General features: G+C 38.6%; 1 protein-coding gene across 3 annotated transcripts in view; it reads right to left on the bottom strand.

The window, feature by feature from the left end:
• The window catches only part of TMEM260 (transmembrane protein 260), a 52,153-nt gene extending 36,636 nt beyond the window's left edge, over nucleotides 1-15,517 (bottom strand). For 2 of the 3 annotated variants that reach the window (XM_083378185.1, XM_083378186.1), the window contains exons 1-3: nucleotides 15,385-15,517; nucleotides 4,901-4,932; nucleotides 3,918-4,069 (exon numbers count right to left, since the gene is read on the bottom strand). In XM_083378185.1, coding sequence (XP_083234311.1) covers nucleotides 3,918-4,069; nucleotides 4,901-4,932; nucleotides 15,385-15,478 — 278 coding nt within the window. In that variant the 5' untranslated portion in view covers nucleotides 15,479-15,517. The remainder of the gene's footprint in view (nucleotides 1-3,917; nucleotides 4,070-4,900; nucleotides 4,933-15,384) is intronic. The other variant, XM_083378188.1, reaches the window with a different exon arrangement.
• Between the last annotated feature and the right edge of the window lie 9,368 nt (nucleotides 15,518-24,885).

Genomic DNA, 24,885 nt, shown 5'->3' on the forward strand with positions numbered 1-24,885 from the left:
TGAATCAATAGGCCACCCTCTCCACAAATTGCCATAGAGATGGCAACGGGTTGTATTGTTTGATGAGACAACAGATTTCCCACTTGAACTGCATTGTTACTGAAAAATACATCCTTTATTATTTGGCATCTTAAAAAAATGAGAGACCATCCATATTCACAGCATCTATCGGGATACAGAATGGAGAGGGTTTTTTTCTCATCCAACCTACCTCCCCAAGGGGGGGAAAAACCCTTTCAAGTCTTTTTTGGGGATTTACCTCATGTAAAGGTTAGGAATGTCTGAAGTCTATAAGTTTGCCCCAGGATATTTAGACCCCAGTGAATTTTTCCAGTTAAAATGATCTGTCTAAACCATTAAAGTAGAGAGGAAAGGAAGCAACTCTACACACATTGAAAACAAACTGGTTGAGCCATTCCAAAGGAACCTGAAGGTCCTTTGAATTTTTATTTATTTAAGAAGAGATTATCACAATGTGCGTGCAAACAGCAGCTGCCATCTCAAGGCAGATTTGACAACCAAATCTGAAAAATATATTAGCAATATTTAAGCATCTATAGTGTTAATGCAAATTCCTTTGCAGCAGCACACAGAGTTGGCATGATCTATAAACCACTGAAATTCAGAGTACAGCCAGCAAACATTGCTGGAAGGGTATATTTCCAGCCCTCAAAATCAGAAATGCATGCACAAATATTTAGTTCTGAAGGTTTTGAAGTCTCTCTCCCACCCCCTCCCTCCCTCTCCAACCCCCTCTCTCACACACATATACACCCACACAGATGCAGCATAACACAAAGCCAGGCCAGCCAAATGGTGCCACCCCAAAATGAGGGACTCTAAACCTAAGCATAATAACCTATCTTTGTTATTGGCAGAAGGAAGGAAGGAAGGAAGGAAGGAAGGAAGGAAGGAAGGAAGGAAGGAAGGAAGGAAGGAAGGAAAAGTAGCATGTTCTTCTACAACTTTAAAGTATGCATCTAATTTTGTACAGCTTTGCATTCAGAACGCAAGTACAACTAAAAATGCCATTATTATTTTTTTAAAAAAAAACCCAATTAATTTGCCTGTTTCTTCACCTCCCATGAATCAGCTGAAATGCAACAAAAATTACCCCCTCCCAATGCCATTCCTTTCCAAGGCTTCAGCCTGTGAACTTAAAAAAAGGTGAAGGACGAAGGTGGATCGCTTCAAGGAGCAGTATTAGTTGGAAAGCATTAAAGATTAATTTAAATGAGTTCAATGCGATTTCTCCATCATCACGCCCACTAATGGAATGTGAGCCATTATTTATTCTTCCCTAACATATACGCTCAGTGCTGTTACTAACTGACAAAAAGCATCATTGCCTTGAGAGTTTCTGCTTTAAATATTTTTCTTCAAAAGCTTTGGGCCTTTTATTATTTTTAACCCTCTTTCTTTGCACTACAGTACACTGAAAATTAGTTAAGGATGAATTATCTGATAGGGGAAGTCCTATTCATAAAATCTTAAGGAAGTGTACTTAAGCAAATAAGGGACTGAAGAGAGTTCTCCCTGCAGGCAGTATGGAAAGCATTTAACCCAGCCAAGGAAAGAAAATCAGAAAATAATTCACCAAGCCTTCTTCCCCGCTCACCCTGCATTAATTTTAACAAAGATCGCAAGAGTGCTTGGCAAAGTACAGGACAGGTTTGGATTTCAAATTAACATTACAGGGGATGCTAATCCTTATTCAACCGAAAAGGACGTGTGTAATAAGGAACATTCAAAGACTCCTAACTCTTCCCATCCCTCTATTTAGAGGTGGCATTCACCTTCCTGAGAAATTCCTGCCTATCTCTTTTGCACCACGGGACTTATTATTATTATTATACATATTTTTCCTCCTAATAATTGAGAAATTTGACTCCTCTCAAAATATTCCAAAGCATTATTGCAGCATTATTTTCATCTTTTCATAAAAATATAGAAACCTATTATAACGGCCAGGGTGACCCAGTGTGTTGGCATATCGACAGTGGTAACTCAATGCTTGGACGTTAATTGGCCAAGAATATTTTTTTTTACAGACTGGCCTTGGGCAACACTGTATCTGTCAGCCTCAGTTCCCAACCCATAAAATGGGATTATTGCAACGATTAACTGTATTTTCTAAATAAGATTAGAAAGTCTACCCAAGAGGTTTCTACAATCCCTTAATTAAGACCAATATATTTATATAAAAGTAAATATTTTCCAACATTACAGAGTAGGGGGAGGACGGGGAAGCAATGGAGCTTCCTGTATTTGGAATGCTTTCAGAATAACTTTTATGTGGTAATAATCTTTAATGTCTGCAAAACAATCCAGTTCTCCATTATGGGACAAGTAAAGTGATTGGAGTAGAATTTTGGGAGTATCCTAAACATTGAAGGGCACTGCCCTCAAGTCATTAGTAGACCCCTAACTAAATGTTTTAAAATGTTCACTATATCAAATAAAACGTACTTATCACAAAGGATTAGGAGCTGCTTCTTCTACGTGACAATCTCTCTCACTTGGGGTTTGCATGTGAATACCCAACCTTTGCACATGGGTTCAATTTTATCTGAATAGACAGGATTACTATGATTGGGTTTATCCATATGGTCCCAGAATGCACACAGATAATTACACTGAAAAGACATATAGTCCTCCATTTGAATATCGTCTCCGAAAGAATTCAGTAGGGTAACTTAGGCAAGGTAGTCTCTCCCAGCCTCAGTTTCCCCATTTGAAATAAGGGGCTTAATAGCACAACTGTAGTTTGTAGGGTGCTATACAATTCATAGTCAGGCAATGCAGTTGAAGCCTGTGAACAAGTCTGTCTGGAAGACATGTCACTATAGCCAAAAAGTCACCAGGCATTTGAGCTCAACTTGAACAACTTTAGTTTTGTCTGTCTATATGCCACAGGTCATCCCCATCTACTGAATTAAAGCATAGAGAATCATCTCTCACATGTGCAAATACAAATGAAAGGACCAGAAGCCAGGCCTTCAAACTCTGGAGAAAGCTATCCTTATCAAGGATTATAATAGTATGCAGAGAAATCTTCTCATGTGAGGATAGGAAGACAGAAGGATGGGCAAAAGTAACAAAGTACCAGTTATTCTTTATATTCTCATTTTGTATGCTTAGAACACAGCATCCAATGCAGAAAAAAGGCAGATTTTGTTAACAATGTCCAACAATCCTGCTCACACATCTACATAGTCGCAATATGTGGGGGGTTTTTCACATCACAATTCTTTAATTCTGTGCAGTTCAGTCGGCACTATTTCTTGCTTATGGTACCCAACATAGGTAAAATAGACAGAATAAAGATCATCAAGAGGCATCTGCCTCCATTTTGTAATACTAACAATTAAACAGTTTGTCAGTACAGTTGACACTTGTATTGTTTAATATTTTAAAGCCATCTGCATCTTTCTTTAATGACAAACTTTGTTACTTCTGGTTAGATAAACCTGGTCACTGATGTATGATAATAAGAGGGAACAATGTTATCACTCTCCTGAAATAAATTAGTTTGGCAGTTTTGTTCTCTGGGTGTTTTGTATTTTTTTTTCCTTTTTATTTTTTTCCAATAATTTCGATGTCAAATGGCCAACTGAAATTCTGTAAACAGTAGGCAGCTGAATTAATTAACAGACTGGAGCCAATGCTGTAGGAACAACTAGTTTAATGGCCCACTAGATGCGAAAGCCATCCAATTATTATGAACTTTTACATCTAATTGCAATATTATATCACAGAAAAATATCCTTTCTAGTGTACCTTGAAGATATTTCACTTGATAGATTTTATTTATCATAAGGATGATGATCTGCAGAATATGAATATATGTATGTATGTATGTATGTATGTATGTATGTATATAAAAAGTTGGAAAGCACCCATGGGATCTACTGTACCTGACAACTGTATAAAACAGAAGCGATGCTGCAGCTGCCCCCAACAATGCGCAGAAGAGATTAACACGATATGCAGCAGAACCACAGGGAAAAAGCTCAATGGCCAGTTTAGCCAGAAGAGTGAAGAGGGGGTAGCCCGGAGGATGAGCAACCTGTGAACAAACAAAAGGCTTCTGTTTTGAGATGTCACAATGGCCATTTAATGGAGAAATGGTTTTCTTATTAGCTTAATCATAAACAGTTAAAAGTACTATGCCTTAAAAAGCTGCTCTTCTCCCTTCCTCCCTCCCTCCCTCCCTCTCTCTCCCCTCCCTCTCTCTCTCTCTCTCTCTCTCTCACACACACAGTCTTCTGTAAGTGCTAATTTTAAATACAGCAAAATGTTTCCCTTAACGTATGTGGATGCACAAAATATAGACAGAGCAGATCATTTTAAAAAGTGAAGACACGTATTACTATTATCCCCTAAATGGCTTGAAGTCTGGATTCAGCGTGTATTCTGGCCATTCAAAATGCTGGGTTTCTTTTTATTACACAATTATAAAAGAGAGAAAAGAGGGGGAAAACAGATGCTGAACTATTTTATTGGTTAGCAAGTTGAAAGACCACACTGCTATCGGATTACCACCGTGATGACAGTCCTTAAGGTTTTGCCTAAAGGGGATCATGCGCCTTAATAAAGTTTATTGAATAATAAAACTTATTAAAATTGTTAACCCGATTTATTTTTATTCTCTCCAGCTTATACAAAATTTGGATTGATAATAAGCCAGCTACTGTATATACAGTAAAGCCTTTACTTTATAATTTAGTTTAATTGGATTTAAAACTTGGGAGTAAATTGTCGTGTGCCATACTTATAAGTTAGAAAAACTGTGGTTTGAAAATATATTAATCTACTTTAACTCCATGCTTAATTAAACTTCCTTAATTCCTAAAACTGTTAATGAGAGCATTGATTAAACAATACAACTAATACTCACTCCAAGCTCATAGGCAGCTGTGATCAGTTCCCCTGTGAAAAAATAATATAAAACCAATAATTACTATTATGGAATGACACTCCTCCCAAATTTTCAAAATGCAAACCCTTACGTTGGGGGTTTTGCATTAATTTGACTGCATAAAAGTGTAAATCTGTGGAGATTTAGCAGCATGAAATTTTCCAAGAGTATTTTCTTTCCCCTCTGATGTCAATGCACAAAGTATTCTTTTGTCGTATTTTCTTGACTCTGCTACCAGCAGAAAAGCGAAGGTGAGTTGTAGCTGCTAGTGATGAATAACAACAAAACATCAACATCATTCTTTAAAGTTTGGAGTAATTAAGAGCAGAGGCCACAGAAAAAAGACAAAATATCCGAGAAAATTTGATTTCACAGCTCAGCTTTCCATTTTGTATATGGATTCTTTATACTGTTTTTTTTAAAAAAAAAAATCAGTGTGGACTTGTATTTTAGAGTAGGACAATTATCCTACTAAGGATATATATTTATTCCCAAGTGCCTTGCAAATTTTATACTGAGTTACAATTTCCCCAGCCTTCAGGCCTTTACCCATCAGCAACCCCTATTGAATTTTCCATTGATCATTTTATTTTGGGAAAAAAACATAATACAAATGTGTTACAGTTTAGCTTCATTAATATCCTCTTCAGCATATTGCACCTTCAAAACATGTAAGTCAGAAGGTCCAAGGTAAATTTGGTTATGTTTTTGCAAAGAACTTCCAGGGAGAGATGGTTTCCCCTCCTTTGAGGGCCATTTACTCTCCTCTCTGTGGGTTTTGTTGTTTTTTAAAGAAAAGTCTAACCAAAATAGCAGATTTTTTTCAAAATTTGATGTTTCCACATGAAACAACAAAATTGTTATCCTTAAGGACTGAATGCAAAGTTTCAGGGATAATTTTTTGCAATCTTTACGATTGTACAGGAGGGTCTCAATTAATACAGTTCATGAATTATACAAAATGGTCACGTTATTTGAATTTGTGCTATTCAAAGTGATATTTCTATGGAAAATATGATAACTGTTTTCAGCTCAATGGAAATGGGCACTGACATTTTTTTAAAAAAACTGTTATATGTACACTAATGAAATGTTACAATAAACAATTCTTTTTCCACAGTTCTGTCATGTCTAAGTATACTACCCATGTAGTAAGGCTATATCACTTTTATCCTTCTCATTTGTTTCACTACCTTCTCTATTCATATCTTTATGATTATCCTTCGTTATGATTATTCCTTTTTTGTTTTGCATGTACACCAAGAGCTTATGCACTAGAGACAAATTTCTTGTGTGTTTAATCACACTTGCCCAATAAAGTATTCTATTCTATTCTATTCTATTCTATTCTATTCTATTCTATTCTATTCTATTCTATTCTATTCTATTCTATTCTATTATTCTATTCATGATACAAAGAACATAAATAAAATTTAAATGTATGGTTAATAAAGTCATAGAGTAGAAAGCAAAAAAAATTATTCTATATATTTAGGCATTCCAACATCTTGTCCTATTTTAGCATTGCTATGACCATGATCATATAGTTCAACATCAACTTTTTGGTTAAATGTAATACTAAGTTTTTAAACTTGTAATGTTTTATTTTGATAGAATCTTCTTTTTCTCCATTTTGCAGACAGAAACTGAAACTCTGTATGCACTGGCTTCAACTGTGCACGTGCTAGCATTAAATTAAGTGAATTTTGACTTAGATTAAATGCAACCTGGTATCAATTTACAATCACACTAAACTGAATATTGCATTACAAGAAGACCTTACTTAACTACTGTATTTCCTTGTTTAGTAACTATCTGAAATTATGACAGCACTGAAAAAGTAACCATGTGTCCAGTCCTTACACTTATGACTGTTGCAACATCCCCATGGTCATGTGATCAAGACTTATTTATTAAACATTTATGCTGCCCATCTCTCTGCCAAGCAACTCAGGGTAGTTTACAATAACCATAAATAGCAGAATAAAACAATTATAGGAGTAAAATATTAGACGTTAAAAGCTAAAACATTAAAAATTAGTATTAAAATGGATAAAAAGCTAATATATAGACCGAGTGAAGGTGAAATCTTGTACTAGTCTATGAGCCACCTCCAAAATGAGATGCCTCCATTGAGGCCACAACCCAATTGACAAAGCCGAGATTTCAAGGCCATGAGGGTGGGGGCAGATCTCACCTTGGGGTGAAGACTATTCCAAAGGGTGGGAGCCACAGCTTTGTAACCAGAAGGCATTTGTGATCTTTGCAGCATCCCAAGATCATGTGGTTGCCATTAATAGACTTCCAACCAGCTTCAAACAACCAGAACGAAGAAGCCAGCAATGCAACTGTGAGTTATAGTCACCTAATATTTTGATTAACAATGACTTGTTAAACGACCGAATGCAAAGTGATGTTGTAAGTATGTCAGACACATGCTATTTCCTTTGGTGACTACATCACTTAGCAATGGAACTGACGGTCCCAATTGAGGTTGCTGAGCAAGGACTACCTACATTTGAACAGATGCTAATTGCGACTTACTTATACAAAGACATACCAGTCATACTGCTGGGAGATATTTTTTATAGTAATTTTATCAAGAATTGTCATTACAACAATAAAAACCAATACTAGAAAAAAAGAAAAAGGAAAAAGTGGAAAAAAAGGAAAAAGGAAAAAGAAATAGAAATAGAAAAGAAAATAATAAAGAAAAAGATATATAAAGAAATGACTTCCTATCTTCAAGTACAAACAATTTTAATAATTTATCACTGTCTTTTAAAATGCAACATATGATCTATTTTTTCTATACCCCATCCTTCATCCATAAACACATCCATAAAACCTCATCATTTCAGTCCTGATGTCAGCAAAAGTCCATTAAGGATTACCAGAGATAACAAAATATGTATTTTAGGCAAGAAATCTATGACATTACTTGATGACCCTAAAAATGCTGTTACAAGTAAAAGGAAGAAATATAAAACTGGTTTGTTTATTTGATCAAATAAACCAGTTTTATATTCCTTCCTTTTACTTCTAACAGTCTTCATTTTTAGGGTCATCAAATAATGTCATAGATTTCTTTTCATTTCTTCTTTGTTCCTTCTCACAAAATTCTTTGAAACTTTAACAAGTCTCTTTTGTGAATCCAATAGAAAAAAAATGATCCAAGTCACACTCTTAGTGTGTTATTTATATAATAACTGACATCAGCCAGTTTCTTTTGCATGTCCAAATTACATCTTTTTCCGTGTCATTCTTGTAGCCTGCTATTTTTAAATCACCTTTCAACTCAGTCTCAATCATGTCAGATAGAACCTGTTCCTCTTCCATAACATTTTTAGGCACAGTCTAGCTATAAAGGCATAAAATAAATTCTGGAACCATTGTTCAAAAAGACATACTCTCCAATATGTCCAATGTTAAAATGTTGTGCTTCATTTTGTAATTATAAATTAAGTTTGAATGTTCTTCTCCCTTAATTGTAATTTTTAGTTCCTTCTAGTTACCTCTAGTGTCCCATTTTTAAAGTCTTATCTATTTATGTTTTTAAAAAGAAAAATCCAAAGAAAAACATTTTCCCATGGGAATGACTTTTATAATGAATTCCAAAATCTCATTTCAAATTTATCTAGACCCTTAGTCCGTTTCTAAGTTCCTAAAATCAAAGTTTTATTCACCCCTTTTTGTTTACCCCCCCCATCAAAAACCCTCTTAAATTCTTAAACTGATGCTGTAAAACTTGTCAATCCATTTCCAAGACCAATTTAAAAATAAAGCTCTTTCAAAGGCACTGACTACTCACAAGAAGGTTATTCCCTCATCTTCCAGAGATTTAAACCTGTTGGAGACTGCTGCCTTGAGATCGCCTTACAAGAAGCAACTGTATGGAGGAATTGTGGGCTATTTCAAGTCCTCTCTTTGTCTGGAGAGGAATTATTAAAGAGCCATTTTTCATTCCATTGCAGTCATCAGATCTACTTTTTGTGGAGCCATCTTCAGTTCACCATTTTTTTTCTCAGAAGTCCTATACTGTTGGGAGATTCAAAGGGGCAAATGAGGACCCAGATTGTTGGGGGCAATTAAGCTGACTTTGTAATAATGCCGCTTGGGGTGTGTGTGAAAGCCCTAATAAGCAGGCATATACATAGAATGAAGGCTACTGCTAAGCTTGTAAGCCGCCCTGAGTCTTCGGAGAAGGGCGGGATATAAATGGAATTTTAAAAAAAACTTCAATGAGGCTTTGAATAAAGCAAAATTGCAAAACAGGGAAGGTGCAACACCCACCCTTCCAATCCAAGTGGTTTCCAGGTACCTCTTGGTACCTCTAGAAGCCAGCTTACAGACCAAGCTACAGGTGAAGACACCCCCACCCTTCAACTCTTTGCAGAGCAGATCATGTTGCATCAACTCTACCAAATGAATCCTGTTGGGATGGAGCATGGCTCCTTCCAAACTTACTTTCCTAGCCCCATTTTACAGCTCAGAAGCTGAAGGGAGGAGGAGGCTGTGTTATGCTTAATGCTACTTAACAAGTTCATGCAGATGCCCAACTTTCAAAGTTGTCTTATTATTGTTCGCTCTATTTCTTTACTTCCATTTCTTATTTAAAAGAACGTGAAGCAACGTATAAGAAACATAATGAAAATACAGGGGAAATAAGTAAATTGCAATGTGAAGTAAAGCATTAGCTGTAACAGATTCAGCCATAGTTTCATTCCATACAGCATTAACCTTGTGAACTCTCAAGCTTCCTCCTTCCGTTATATATTCAAGATGGACAGTATTTAATATTTATTTGTTATGTATATATAGGGTGTGGGTCTGTACATATGTTGTATATAGTATGTTTAGGTGTGTGTCATGTACGTGTTTTACTTTGAGAGCGGGCAACTAAATTTCATTTTTGATGTGTGCTGTTGTGCCCACAGTAAAAAAAATGACAATAAAGGTTATCTTATCTTATCTTATCTTATCTTATCTTATCTTATCTTATCTTATCTTATCTTATCTTATCTTAAATACTGGAAAAAAATCACAAGTAAATGCAGAGTTCACACACAGATCACAGGTGACTGCTATGCATCACCAGGGTCACTTTCCGCAAAATGGGTTTCTATATCAATTTAGTGACAGATTTTATTTTCCTCGGCTCCAAGATCACTGCAGATGGGGACTGTAGCCAAGAAATTAAAAGACGCTTGCTCCTCGGGAGGAAAGCAATGGCAAATCTAGACAGCACACTAAAAAGCAGAGATATCACCCTGTCAACAAAAGTGCATATAGTCAAGGCTATGGTCTTCCCAGTTGCAATGTATGGCAGTGAAAGTTGGACCATAAGAAAGGCTGAGCGCCAAAGAATTGAGGCCTTTGAACTCTGGTGCTGGAGAAGACTCCTGCGAATCCCTTGGACTGCAAGGCAATCAAACCGGTCAGTCCTAGAGGAGATCAACCCTGACTGCTCTTTAGAAGGCCAGATCCTGAAGCTAAAACTCAAATACTTTGGCCACCTAATGAGAAGGAAGGACTCACTGGAGAAGAGCCTAATGCTGGGAAAGATTGAGGGCAATAGAAGAAGGGGACGACAGAGAATGAGGTGGCTGGATGGAGTCACTGAAGCAGTAGGCGTGAGCTTAAATGGACTCCAGAAGATGGTAGAGGATAGGAAGGCCTGGAGGAACGTCGTCTACAGCGTCGCGATGGGTCAGACACAACTTCGCAGCTAACAACAATCAATTTGATTCATAAATAATGAAATAAAATAGATCACTTTGCTCTCTGAACTGGGATAAGTCACAAACAGATACAAAAAGACAATGAAGCCAGATTAAATTCAGTACCAAATTGGTTCAAGAGCATAAAAACGTTTAAAGGGAATATGAAATTATATTATATCAATATCATGCTGTTGTCATTCTTTTAAAATGACCATCACTGAGAATCAGGCACATTGCAAAATACCCAGAAGGCAAACTAACGAAGTTTTTTCCTCTCCCATTCTCCCCCACCCACCCACCCCAGTCAATGATTTCTGGGGGGCTGAGTATTTTTCCAAAGAAAAGAGAAAAACTACTGGGTGCAACTCTCTACAGCAGGGGTCCCCAATCTATGGTCCACGGCCCTGTCCTGGGCCATGGGCTGTTTGCCAGTGGGCCGCGGAAATGGCTGGCTGGTGCGCACTCGCGTGGGCGCACATTTCCCCCCTCATGCTAGCACCCATGGCCCCATTTGTGCATGCGCCACTAGCCCAGGTGGTTTACGCAGTCCATTCACGCATGCGTGAGTGGGCCACTAGCTGACATGGGGATGGTTCACGGCCGCCCATGCATGTGCACGGCACCAGCGCATGCTGCATGCATGAATGGGGCTGCTAGTGTCACACCAGTGTGCATGGCCCCATGCGCACGCATGCACACCAATTTTGAAGCTGTTCTCCTTCCCTCCGGTCCTCGAGTCTGGAAAGATTGGAGACCTCTGCTTCACAGTATATACTTATTCCATTTTAATTGTGTAAAATCATGTGTAGCCTACAGAGAGCCCAGAGGTTTTCCTGTATAGAAAAATATTTTAGGGATTAGTGATCGGGTTTCACCCTAGGCAACCATTTAGGGCAGCTAGCATTAGAAACAATAGAACATAGAATAGGGTTGGAAGGAATTTTGGAGGTCTTCTAGTCCAGCCCCCTAGAATAATTTTGTAAGAATTTAGAAGGCTGAATAGTTGGGCCATCTTGCATAAAATTGCTTGCTCTGCTATGCAGCCTTCTCACTTCCTATATAAGCAAGGTTAAACTGCCATCTTTATACTAGCAAAAACCCCATTCTTTGCTATGTATTATCCTCTGTGTGTCTAAAGGAGGCTTTGAGATGTGTGTCAAATGTTTTCCACTTGTGCCGATTTACTCAAGGATAAAGGTGATAATCTCGTTCAGGGTTTCCCATGTTTATAGAATACGGAGACTCACAGCATAAAAGGCTAATTTAACTTGATCAGTGCCTTTGATAAGTTATTGCCTATATGTTGTGATTCCTCTTCTCTAAGCAAGAAGCCTCGTGTTCCAAAGATGACACCATCTACTTCCTTACCTTGATAATTGCAAAATAAGTATTCAATTACTTTACAATACCTTTAGAATATAATCTAAGGTGACGCAGCCTATATAGGATCAATGCTCTCTAACATCAGGACTCCTGCCTTGGCTGATCACGGTATTCTTCTGCTAGCTTAATAAACCGATTTTATTGGATCTCTCCGGTCATTGGCTGGAGTCAGTCAGTTTTTCCACCACAGTCTGACCCCTTTACATTATTTCTTGAAATCAGGTTGACAGGCTTAAATGCCAAAGTCTTTGCTCAGCCTGCCTGATAATTCATCTAGTGTCTAATGTCCCATAACACATCAAAAATTCCCATGCTGTTAATATTTTAGACAACAACTGCACTCTCTCCAAGCCTTTCTTCCCCTTCTCTAGACCAAATCTGTACTATTGTTGAAGGAACCTGCCAACGCGGTTCTTCAGGAATTTTCTCTATTAGGATTATTCTGGTCTTTACGGTTATGCAGGACTGGTACAATCAATCATTAGCTCATCAGACACAGCCAAAACATCATAATCTAACTTCATTGGCTCAGGGGAAGAATCAAAAGACAGTGCTATTTCTACACTGTTAAGTAACAGGGAAGAGGGACAGAAAAGAGGGTTTCAATTTGCATAAAATTTGCACATTGATTCATATGTAGAGATGCACATCTTAAATTTCTTGAGGGATCTGGCCCCATAAAACTGGGATCAACTCCCTTTTTCTTTGGGGAAATTGACAGCATTTAATAGAGAGTTAAAGACCTTTTTCATTTGATTAGCAGGTTCATGTAGGTCTTCGTTGTTCTAGCCTACTCTTATTTCACTGCCAGGTCCAGATTACCACCCATTTTAAATAATTATGGATGTAGAAACACTCAGTCTTATCCCAGGCAACTGTTCCAAGTATACTGCTGGAACAATAATATTTGCTTACAGAGTTCTAAGCAAATTTTATTGGAGCAATTTGTCATTACTTGGGGAGGGATTGCTTATTTTGTACTGTGCCTTGGTAAAGGTGCATTATTATCATTATATTATCAGTTCTATAACAAGAAAGATAGCCTACTTATAAGTAACCTGTATGTTTTGCTGCACCTCCTGCTTGCAAATTAAGAGACAACTCGCAAGATTCCAGCGCTTTTTCATGGGTCTTGATTGGAAAGCTTTTCAAAGAGAGAATACCTTCAAACACATAGGGGTATATAGGGCATATAAACAAAAAGATCTGGAGGACACATATCCATTCCCCCCTCCGAACCATTGGTCATGCTGGTTAGAGATTATGGGATTTGTGTCCAAAATATCTGGAGCGTAGCAGCTTGCCTGTCCCTAGCTTAAAACTGTCAAAGCTCTACAGAGCATTTCCTGAGTCATATTCCTTTTCATGTTCAATACAGATTTACTCATAAGATTATATTTAACAGTCCGCATGTCCCTAGCCACGAACAAAACAGATGCTGCTAATGGAAAAAGGCTTTCTCTCCCTCTACAACAGCTTGTACACCCTCCAAAAGCATACCAGAAAATTGGGAAAAGGTTCTGCAACGTATCTGGAGGATGCTGTATGAAAGAATTAATTCCAATTGCTGCACCACTTAATACCTATTCCTATGTTCCTGGAAAACGTCATTAATCTTTGTTATGCTATTTTTTTGAAAATAAATAAATAAATAAATCTCCTTTTAAATGAATGCTGCTACTTAGAATTAAGGGTGGGAGAAAACTTTGCTGGAGTTTCCAATTTTGCATTGCTTTTCTTTTAAAGTATTTTAGCCACTGCTATGCAAATCTATTTTTTTTAAAATTCTGAACAAAGGGCAAATTGATTTTTTAATTTTGCTGATGTTATTCTGCTGCTTTTTAATCATTTTGTCTGAGTTAGCTTCCTTGTTTGGGAGTCTAGCCTGCTATAACAAAGCCCTCTGGATGTTCTCATCCTTCATGGTGGCTTAAACTGGATTCCAGCTCATTTAAAAGACAACAAGCAAAGGACAATGGTGAATGGTGTAGACAGAAAAAATCTATGAGAAGAGACTCCTTTCCTCTCCCTCCCTCCCTTGAATTATATCCTACTTTTTCTCAGTATAGCTCTCAACATGCCATATGTAACATTCCTTCCTCCGCTTCCTTTCCCCCCCCCTCCAGATTCTAGGGTTAGCGTCAGGTAGGATGAGACACAGCAATTAGCCTAAAGTCAACCAGAGAACTTCCACAACTAAGAACAGACTTGAACCCATGTCTCTTCAATCCTAGAGAAACACCAGCGGCTTAATCTCTCAACTATTGTGGGGAAATCACTATCATATTATAAGCAAATTGCACTCTCTCACCCAGAGCATTTTCAGAAGTATGCCAGTCAAGCATCATTCTAATAATCACACACAACTATTTAATAATACCACCACTGCTTCATCTTATTTGCATTAGATTGGCTCACACTGGAAGTTTTTTCCATTATAATCTTGCCATGCGAGTATTATTATTATTCATTAAGATAGTCCACAGATGTCACAAGAATGGTTGGACTGCAAATATCAATCAACATTTTTGCATACTCCCCAATAAAAAAAACTTGTTTGGGGTGCATTCCAGATGCTATGTGCACAACAATAACATTTGTGTGTAGGGGATAAATAGCAGAATCATGTTTTTACTCTATGAGTTTAAACATCTGTATCTCCATCAGAGGAAAAGCAGCATCCTGTGCATAGCTGTTTAAGAAGAATGAATTTCTTTCTGCATCACATCCATGAAGTCTGCATCCAATAAATAAACAGATTGTTTTCTGGTATTTTATTATAATGTCCCAGAAACATTAAGTGGCACAAATGTAAATCTAATGTGTGATGCCATCTAGGACTACAGGAACAGATCACCACAAATCTGGCATGCTGAAATTTAAACTTTTCAATATACTTTCCCCCACTTCCATTTTATTCATATAACTCCCAAGTTATCTACCCAAAGCAATTAAGTTTGGATAGTTATCAAATGCATGCAGGACCATATTTCATTTCACCCCCGTAAAAAAAAAACTTGACGTGCTGATTATCCAAAAAAGGGACAACTGAATTTTCAGATTCTCCCCAATCCACAACATGGGTCCACTGTATCCCAAAAGATTAAAATTCTGCCACAAAAGTAATCCATGTTTATTTTTTTAACAAGTCAAGTGCTATTTTTTTTAAAAAAAATAATAATCCCAAACTATCTCATTGCTAGAAAAGATGCATCACAAAAGCCGATTTGGGTTTCCGACCAGTGGGTTGAATTATTATCATAAATTAGAATATGCAAAAAAATGCAGTGCAATTTAGGGGCGGGGGATATCCGCGAAAAAACAGGCAGGACATGAGGCCGGATCTTGATACTTTACCAGAATCTCCCCCGAGCGCGGAGTGGGGCGCAGCTGTCACGTAAAAGGCCGCCACAGCCGCTCCCATCGCGCCAGCCCCACTCAACGCCCCCATGGAGCAGCAAGAACACGCTCACGCACGCCGCTCCCCCCGGCGGGCGCCACTTCCGGGTTCGGCGGGGAGTGGGCGGGGCCATGCTGGATTGTTCCATTTCTCAGATAGGGGACTGAGAGAGGCACCTTCTCTTTCCCACGGTGGTTGCGTCGAAACGTTCTGGCTTATGCACGAGGCGCTCCCCCCCAAGCCAGATCTTATATAAAAGGTAATACTTTTGATAAGACTAAAAGTATCTTGTTTTCCGTGCAGTTTAGTCGAAACCCTGCTGGAAGTCGACATGTTGGAACGCAACACTGTAAACTTCAAAGCTGGAGCACTTGACACGTTACGTAGGCGCAAATCCGGACTTATTTAGAAGATCTTGTTTCAAACCCGAATTGGATTGTTAGGAAGTTCCGTGACCCATTCAGTCCCGGTTCTTAAGGCGCACAGCTTTTGCAACGGAAAAGGTTTGCTGTGTCAGCTGCAAAGTATATTGCTTAGTGCTTTTCTGTTTCTTGCAAAAGTCTTAATTGCATTATATGAGCTGAAAGGGGATGCTGCAAAAGAGTCCCTCATCTGCTATATAGACAGAAATAATAAATCCAGTAAAAAAATTAAATCCATATAGACAGAAATAATAAATCCAGTAAAAAAAATTAAATCCAAAAGTATTCTTCCACAGAAGTGCATATTGGGTCAAATTTAGGAATGATGGCTTTTAATTTAAAGAGAAAATGAGATGTCAGATGCTAGTAATTTTGGTGGCTAAATCGACTCCAGAATTGAATGCATCTTGTCTCTGAAGCCCAGTAGGTATTCTGGAAGAACTGAATTCCCAGTTTGAGTTCCTGGGTGATATATAAATAAATAAATATTAGATTTAACACCAACTTGTTACTTCCAACCAATCCATAGCTCTCAGCCAACCTTACCTACAAAAGAGGCAAAATATTGTAGATAGATCAACAATTATGCTAAGTCAATTTTCACCTCCTAGAATCTGGAAGAAAAGGCTGTTTAGAGGATGATCTCTGCTTTGCCGTGAAGAATTGGCTTGGACCATTCCAGAACAAGCATGAAGTGGGAAAACCGGAAAAAGAACAGCTGCAGGACTTGGGTTTGGCTAGTCAAAAGAAGAAATAGGGGAGACATGATAGCAGTATTCCAGTATTTGAGAGGCTGCCACCAAGAAGAGAAGGTCAAGCTGTTCTCCAAAGCACCAGAGAGCAGGACAAGAAACAATAGTTGGAAACTGATCAAAGAGAAAAGCAACCTGGAATTAAGGAGAAACTTCCTGACAGTGAGGACAATTGGCCAGTGGAACAGCTTGTCTCCAGAAATTGTGGGCGCTCCATCACTGGAGAGTTTTAAGAAGAGGCTAGACGAGACATGTCAAACACAAGGCCCGGGGGCCGGATCCGGCCCGCAAAGTGGTTTCATGCGGCCCGCGAAGCCATCCTGGAAACAGTAAAGAAACGGCCCCCACTGCCTTGGCCCTGGCCCAGAGACCCTCCTTCTGCCAGAGACCCTCAGATCTGTCCCACTCCTGGCCAGGCCCCCATGGCACCCTTGATGCGAACGATGTAGAGCTGGCCACGCCCACCCAGTAGGCCATACACACTCTAGCTACACCCACCCAGTAGGCCACACCCACCCAGTAGGCCACGCCCACCTGGCCCCTTGAGGGCAACCGCAATGCTGATGCGGCCCTCAATGAAATTGAGTTTGACACCCCTGGGCTAGACAGTCACTTGTCTGAGATAATATAGGTCCTCGTGCTTGAGCAGGGGGCTGGACTAGAAGGCCTCCAAGGTCCCTTTTTATTCCATTCCATTCCATTCTATTGGTTAGCCAGCCACAAGAGAAAATCAGGAGATTCCTTTATGACACCAAAAGAGACAGGAGCCTTGAAGAAGTTCTTCATAAATGTAACTCCCTCTCTCCGTCCCATCAGGGATGTCTGCAGAGCAGCGTACATAAAAATAGGCTGAGCTTTGTTTCATTGAGTTCCCCTCTGAGTGAGATGAGTAATTCAAAAATGTGAAAAATAAATAAATGGAAAATGGATTGTACCAATGGCCATCTTAACAGTTTTCACCACATTCTGCAGACACCTCAAAACCTACTGTTTTAATGGATTGGATGGATATCATTTAGCAAACCCTAGTCAACTCCACTCACATTTTAAGATCAAGAGTAGTCAGAAGACAAAAATAGGAGCTATTCCCAAATTCACTGTCAACAGATCGCAATCATGCAAATTCTATACTGCATAAACTTGAAAATACTTCTTGTATCTTTGGATGGTGGATTGCTTCTGGACACATTAGGCTTCTAAGATCTATTGTACATTGCTTGCTTCCAATTTAGGCTGTACAGGTAGTCCTTGACTTACAACATTTAGTTCAAAGTTACAATGGCACTGAAAAATCCTGACTTAAGACCATTTTTCATCATGGTCTTAAGTCAGCATCCCCATGGTCACGTAATCAAAATTCGGATGCTAGGGAATTGGTTTGTATTTATGACGGTTGCAGTGTCCCAGGGTCATGTAATCACCTTTTGCGACCTTCTAACAAGCAACGTCAATGAGGAAGCCAGATTCACTTAACAACTATATTACTAACTTAACAATGGCAATGATTCACTTAGCAACTGTCAAGAAAATTTGTAAAACGGGGTAAAACTCACTTAACAAATGTCTCACTTAGCAACATAAATTTTGGGCTCAATTGTGGTCATAAGTCCAGGACTGCCTGCATATTCACCCAAAAGACTAAACTGCAAACAAGTAAATTTAAGTAGTAAGGTAGTTAACCGGTTAATGGTCAATGATTTTAGACATGGAAAATCTACAAGCAATATTCAGATAGTCTTAACTAAGTTAATCTTTCTCAGCTTGACCTGCTTTACAGGGTTACCTAACAGCTTTATTATGGGGGAGGCTGGCTCATAAATAGGGTAAGGACAAAAGATGAGGTGCATGTGTGTGCATATAAATGGAATCCAACCACATGCATGAAGTCCATAGTTGAGCACAAATCCATGCTTTTTAAAAATAAAAAATAAAGACTTATGGAATAGAAAACCAAGCAAATACATATTAATGGTACCTGAGGACCGCTAGGGGGAGCAACTAAGGAAGTTTTCCAAATATATTTGCTGCCCTCTAGTGATCATCTGAAGTTGCCACTTCAGTTCTAACTGTCATAGCATAAACTTACAGAGAATTTTCAGTTGCATTGTAAGAAGTCTTGACAGGTGACAATAGTAGACAGCAAAATCATGGGACTGTAACGAAAATATCTGGAACATAGCTGAAAGTATTAGGGTAGATAAAGCAGCTACATGGGTTACATTTAATCAGAGATATTTGGGGAATTAACTATGTGTTCATTTAATTTTGCCTTCTGGCTATTTAAAATGTTCTTATTGTTTAATAGGTTTTAATGTATGTTGACTATCTTAAAACATTTTACATAGTTCATTTTTGCACAACATTGCTAAAGGGTCACATTTAAGTTGAAAAATATAAATTTCTAATGCTCTGTGATGTCACTGGAACCATCCAACAAACAATTTATTTTCTCTGTAGAATTGTCACATGCTCAGAAATAACATATAAAAAAAATCACCCTTTCAAACAGCTTTTCAAGTCATGGAGGTAAATGTTATGAATGCCCCCTGCTAATATTTGAGATTGAGCTTTCATTAGAGGCACATGACAAAAATTGATTAAAAACTTGGCAGCTCTTATATTCCTGCATAAGGTATAAATTAAATATTTTTCTGGACTCGTCAAGGCATGCCTCTATCATTTCAATAAACTTAGAGCTTGGGAAGGATTCCATGGATGAGAGTCCTCAAGGGGAAAACAACTCAAGAAGCTTGGGATATTTTGAAAAGTGAGATAAACTGCTAAGCTTGTAAGCCGCCCTGAGTCTTCGGAGAAGGGTGGGATATAAATGGAATTAAAATAAAATAAATAAATAATAAAGGCCCAGTCTAGCACAATACCAACAAAGAGGAAAAATAACAGCTCTCAAAAGAAACCAGCATGGCTGCATAAAGAACTCTCTGATAAATTGAAAGATAAAAAGGACAAGTATAGAAAGTGGAAAGAGGGGCACATAACTAAAGCAGAATATCAGCCAATAGCCCGAGCCTGCAAAGATGAAGTGAGGAAAACTAAGGCTCAAAATGAACTAAGGCTTGCGACCAAAGTCAAAAATAACAAAAAAGCTTCTTTCAACATGTAAAAAACAAGGAAAAATTGAAGGAAATGATTGGTCCATTAGTGGATGAAAGTGGCAAGAAGGTGACAAGCAACGGAGAAAGCAGAACTGTTTAACTCGTTTTTTGCATCTGTCTTTACACAAAGGAAAAAAACAGACCAACCTATCAAAAATAGTGCCATAAAAAACAGAATAGAAACACAAGTTAAGATTGGCAGGAAAATGGTAAGTGAGCACCTGTCCAGCCTAGACGAGTTCAAATCACCAGGATCAGATGGATTATACCCCAAGATATAAGTGACAAAATTAGTGGATCAGAGGAATGGTGTGGATATAATTTACTTGGACTTCAGTAAGGCATTTGATAAAGTAGATCACAAGCTATTACTTGATAAGATAGAAAAATGTGGGTTAGACAGCATCACCACCAGATGGATTCATAGCTGGCTGACCGGCCATACTAAGTGAGTATGGAACTGCATCTACATGGAGGGAAGTGTGTAGTGGAGTGCCCCAGGGCTCTGTTCTGGGCCCAGTGCTCTTCAACATCATCAACAATTTGGACGAGGGGATAGATGGGGAACTCATCAAATTTGCAGACGACACCAAGCTGGCAGGAATAGCCAACACTCCAGAAGACAAGCTTAAAATACAGGAGGATCTGGACAGACCTGAACACTGGGCACTATCTAACAAAATGAAATTCATTGGTGAAAAAAGTAAGGTTCTACATTTACACAAGAAAAACCAAATGTACAGGAATAGTATAGGGGGTACCTTGCTCAATAGTAGTAACAGAGGGATCTCGAAGTCCTAGTGGACAATTACTTAAATATGAGCCAGCAGTGTGCTACAGCTGCCAAAAAAGCTAGGCTGCATTAACAGAGGGACAGAATCAAGATCAAATGAAGTATTAATACCACTTTACAATGCCTTGGTAAGGCCACACTTGGAATACTGCATCCAGTTTTGGTCACCACGATGTAAAAAAGATGTTGAGACTCTAGAAAGAGTACAGAGAAGAGCAACAAAGATTAGAGGTCTGGAGGCTAAAACAAGGAACGGCTGCTGGAATTGGGTATGTCTAGTTTAATGAAGAGAAGGACTAGGGGTGACATGATAGTAGTGTTCCAATATATCAGGGGTTCCCACAAAGAAGAGGGAGTCAAGCTATTCCCCAAAGCGCCCGAAGGCAGGACAAGAAGCAGCAGATGGAAACTAATCAAGGAGAGAAGCAACCTAGAACTAAGGAGAAACTTCCTGACAGAACAATTAACCAGTGGAACAACCTGCCTCCAGAAGCTGTGAATGCTCCAACACTGGAAGTTTTTAAGAAGAGACTGGACAGCCATTTGTCTGAAATGGTATAGGGTTTCCTGCCTGAGCAGGGGGTTGGACTAGATGACCTCCAAGGTCCCTTCCAACTTTACTATTATGATTATGATTTTCTTCCATTTTGAATTTACAGCTACAGATTTATTTTATACTATAGTTTGATTGAAGGTCTTATTTCTTTGAAATAGACATAAGCCCATCACTTCTTGAAATGAGATCTACTGATACTCCTTTTAGTTGTGCTTCAGTTTACTGCTGTTATATGATATGATTAATGTGATTATGTGCCATCAAGTCATTTTCAGCTCCTAGTGACCACATAGATAGAACCCCATGATGATCTAATTGTTTCTTCAAGACTTTCAATGGTTCATCCTCACCACTCTGTGTCCATCTAGCCTGCTGCTGGCTGTCCTCATGTTTTCTTTTCTTCCATCTTTCCCAAGATTAGATCTTTTTCCAGAGAGTTAGGTCTTTGCATAATATGTCCAAAGTAGGATAATTTGAGCTTGGTCATTTGTGCCTCAAGTGGGTTGATTTATTCCTATTGTTTATTTTCTTGGTTGTCCGTGGTCTTCTCAGGAATTTTCTCCAACATCGAAAGTCCAAAAGCATTAATACTCTTCCTAGCCTGCTTCTTCAGAATCCAACTTTGGCTTCCATAGGGTGTCCCAGCTTGCACAATTCTAATCTTTCTAAATCTAGAGAGCTCTCAAAATTTGAATCTTTTCCAAGGCCTTCATGGCCACTCCACTGAGTGCTACTCAGTGGCATATTTCTTGATTGCTTGTTCGTTTACTGCTGATGGAAGAAGCTACCCACCAGTTTGATGTCTCCACTCTCAATTCTAAGGCTGGCTGTTGTATCTGTGGTCATTAGTTTGTGTACTTTAAATTTAATTTTACTCCCATTTTTCTACTGTACTGACAGATTAGTATGAGTGGTATAATTTATTGTCAATAGGATAGTGTTTCATACTTTTATCTGGTTACAGCAACCTTTGCAAAAATAAAGGTTGAGTCTAAACTTAAGATTTTCCACCTTCATCGTCCTCTGTGCAGATGGGTGCTCCTAGGAGATGCCTTTAATCTTTAGCTTCTTTTTTTTTCCTCCTGCAACAATTTATAATTTGCAGCATTTGAGTACCCTCTAGTGGTAAATCAGCAGAGTAGAACTGGAAAGCACAGTAAAAAAACACACAACATGCCTGGTACGGTGATCAATTAACTACAAAAAGGGGGAGAAAGATGCATTACAACCCCCAAAGGAAATGTGGCATATTTGCATAAATATTGCCAATACTCATTTATATGTAGAGATGAACACTGAAAATCATTAGTATTGTATAAGTGGGGAAATGGTCCGTCTTATTAAAACAGGAAAGATTATTTCCAAGGGATCCTGCTCCCAAGCTGTCCAGAGACAATTGATTAGCTCCCTCTTCCACAAAACAATGGAGATGCAACTTGGGGGCTTGCCTGGGACTTGTGGGTCCATCTCAAGCAAGCAGGTGTAAACAGAATCCAGGGATAGCTTTGACTGATGCACCAGTTATGATGCACCAATCATTCCATGCAATTAGACCAGTGTTTTTCAAACTCTTCTTTAAGATTTATGGACTTCAGTTACCAAAAGTTGCCAAGTTTGAAAGAATGAAACTAATGCAAGACCTGTGTGCTATTCTTAAATATGACTCACAAACTACTCATGGAAACCACTGTAGCATCTGACTTGCTAGCACATATACAGTAATTGAGTTGGTGTTATAGTATTACACCAGTGTAATGCTTTGGTGTAATGCTGGTTATTACACCAAATAAATAGGTTATCCATAGGTTTCCAGGTCCAACTGCTTTAGTTCTGCAGGCTCAGTCACTGGATTGTTTTAATGGGCTGTGGGAATAATTTTGAGAAACAGGAAGAAGCACCTCAACCTAGAAACCCATTTGATAAGAGAAATCTGAATCTAAAGCAGGAATGGGGGTGGAGAAATCACCTCGAAATTGACCTCCCCAAGTTCTCTAGAACCTAAAGGCAGGGGAGGGGAGAAATCCTTTCAGACTTGCAAAATTCTATGACTGCACCTTATAATGTAGATCGTATTCTTAGTTTTGGTTTCCTGGTCTGGACTACCTTGTAGGGTTGATTTTTCTACAGAACCATCTGTTCCAGTGAGGTGTTGCCCTTCTGATGTGTTTTTCCTGGGTGTCCCCAATCCATGCAATGGGAAGGGGATGGAGGCCTACATAGCAATGGGTCCTCCTAAGGGATTGCTCTACATTGTGGAATGAGAGGCCTTCTGAAGTTTCTGGCCCCCCCCCCAAGTTTTCTGGAAACATTTGCTCGCTAATGGTGGTGTTAGGTTGACTTATTCTATCCCAAATTTTGTTTTAATGAATTACTATAGGATTTTGATTGGGATTTTAATTCTTTGTCTGTAGATAGTCTTCCTGTATGCTGATGTGTTGCAGTTATTGTATGCCTAGAGTCCTTGAAGTGAACATTACATAGATTGCTGTATACATAAATAAAGCAAAGTCTTGACGGGCAACTTCCAGATCAATTTTCTTTTCTGAAGCTTCTTTATGTTTAAATGGGATTAGGGCTAGATTGATCTTAAAACAGAGGATCATCCTCTGTCAAGTCGGGATTGTGGCCACCATAATCTCTCCTCTTCAACAGCTTTGATTGTTTTAATTCATCCTATTAATATGACTAATAGTAAATATTAGCAATTAGGGAGTCATTTGGAATATTTGAAGCATTCCATATAGAGAAGAGTAGTAGTAATTGTCATTACATCCTTGCAACAGCCGTGGGAAATATATCATTCCAAATCTTATCATTTGCTGATAAGGTATGGGGACCCAGTGAAGCCATGTAGGGATTAAATGGGGGAATGTGGAGGCAATCTTGGTGAAGGACTATATGAGCCCCTAAAGCAGTCTTTCTCAGTCTTGTGAAGTCCATATATTTTAAAGTCCACAAGGTTGAGAAACACTGCACTAAATGAACAGTCCTGGTACCCAGTCCTGGTACTGTAAAATGGAATACCAGAAAAGGAAAGTCAAAACACACGTACACCCTTTTGATCCTCCTTGTTGTAGGAGAGTCAGAGGGACACTCTGGTGGCATTCAATATTTTGTTATTCTACCATACAGCAGTGTTTTTCAAACTTGACAACTTTGGAAAGTCGGGACTTCAGGTCCCAGAATTCCTCAGCCGTTCAGCAAAATAAAGGCATTATCTGTTTTTATACTGTATTTTGATTACCGTTTTGCTTGTGTTTTAGCTGTCATAATCCACCCAGAGTATAGGTAATCCTCATCTTACAATAGTTCATTTAGTGACCGTTCAAAGTTACAACAGCACTGGAAAAAGTGACTTACTTTTCACACTTACAACCGTTGCAGCCTCCCCATGGTCAGATGATCAAAATTCAGACGCTTGGCCACTGACTCATATTTATGACCTTTGCGTGTCCCAGGGTCATGTGATCCCTTTTTGTGACCTTCAGACAAGCAAAGTCAAGGGGCAAGCCAGATTCACTTAATAGAGTTACTAGCTTAACAACTGCAGTGATTCACTTAACAACTGTCTCACTTAGCAACAGAAATTTGGGGCTCAGTTGTGGTCGTAAGTCGAGGACTACCTGTAACATACTTAAGATAAATGGCTACATATATTGAAATAATAGTAATAGTACTAATAACAACTCGGAGAAGATTTTAGGAGTTATGAACACATGAAAGAAGAAAGATTTGGCTGCCATAAAGCATTTCTTGTATCCCTTAAACTACTGTAGCATCATGTTTTCAAGGATAGCCCAATAGTAGAGCTGAGGATAAATT

The sequence above is a fragment of the Vipera ursinii genome (genome assembly GCF_947247035.1).
Source record: "Vipera ursinii genome assembly, chromosome: 1".
NCBI lineage: Eukaryota > Metazoa > Chordata > Lepidosauria > Squamata > Viperidae > Vipera > Vipera ursinii.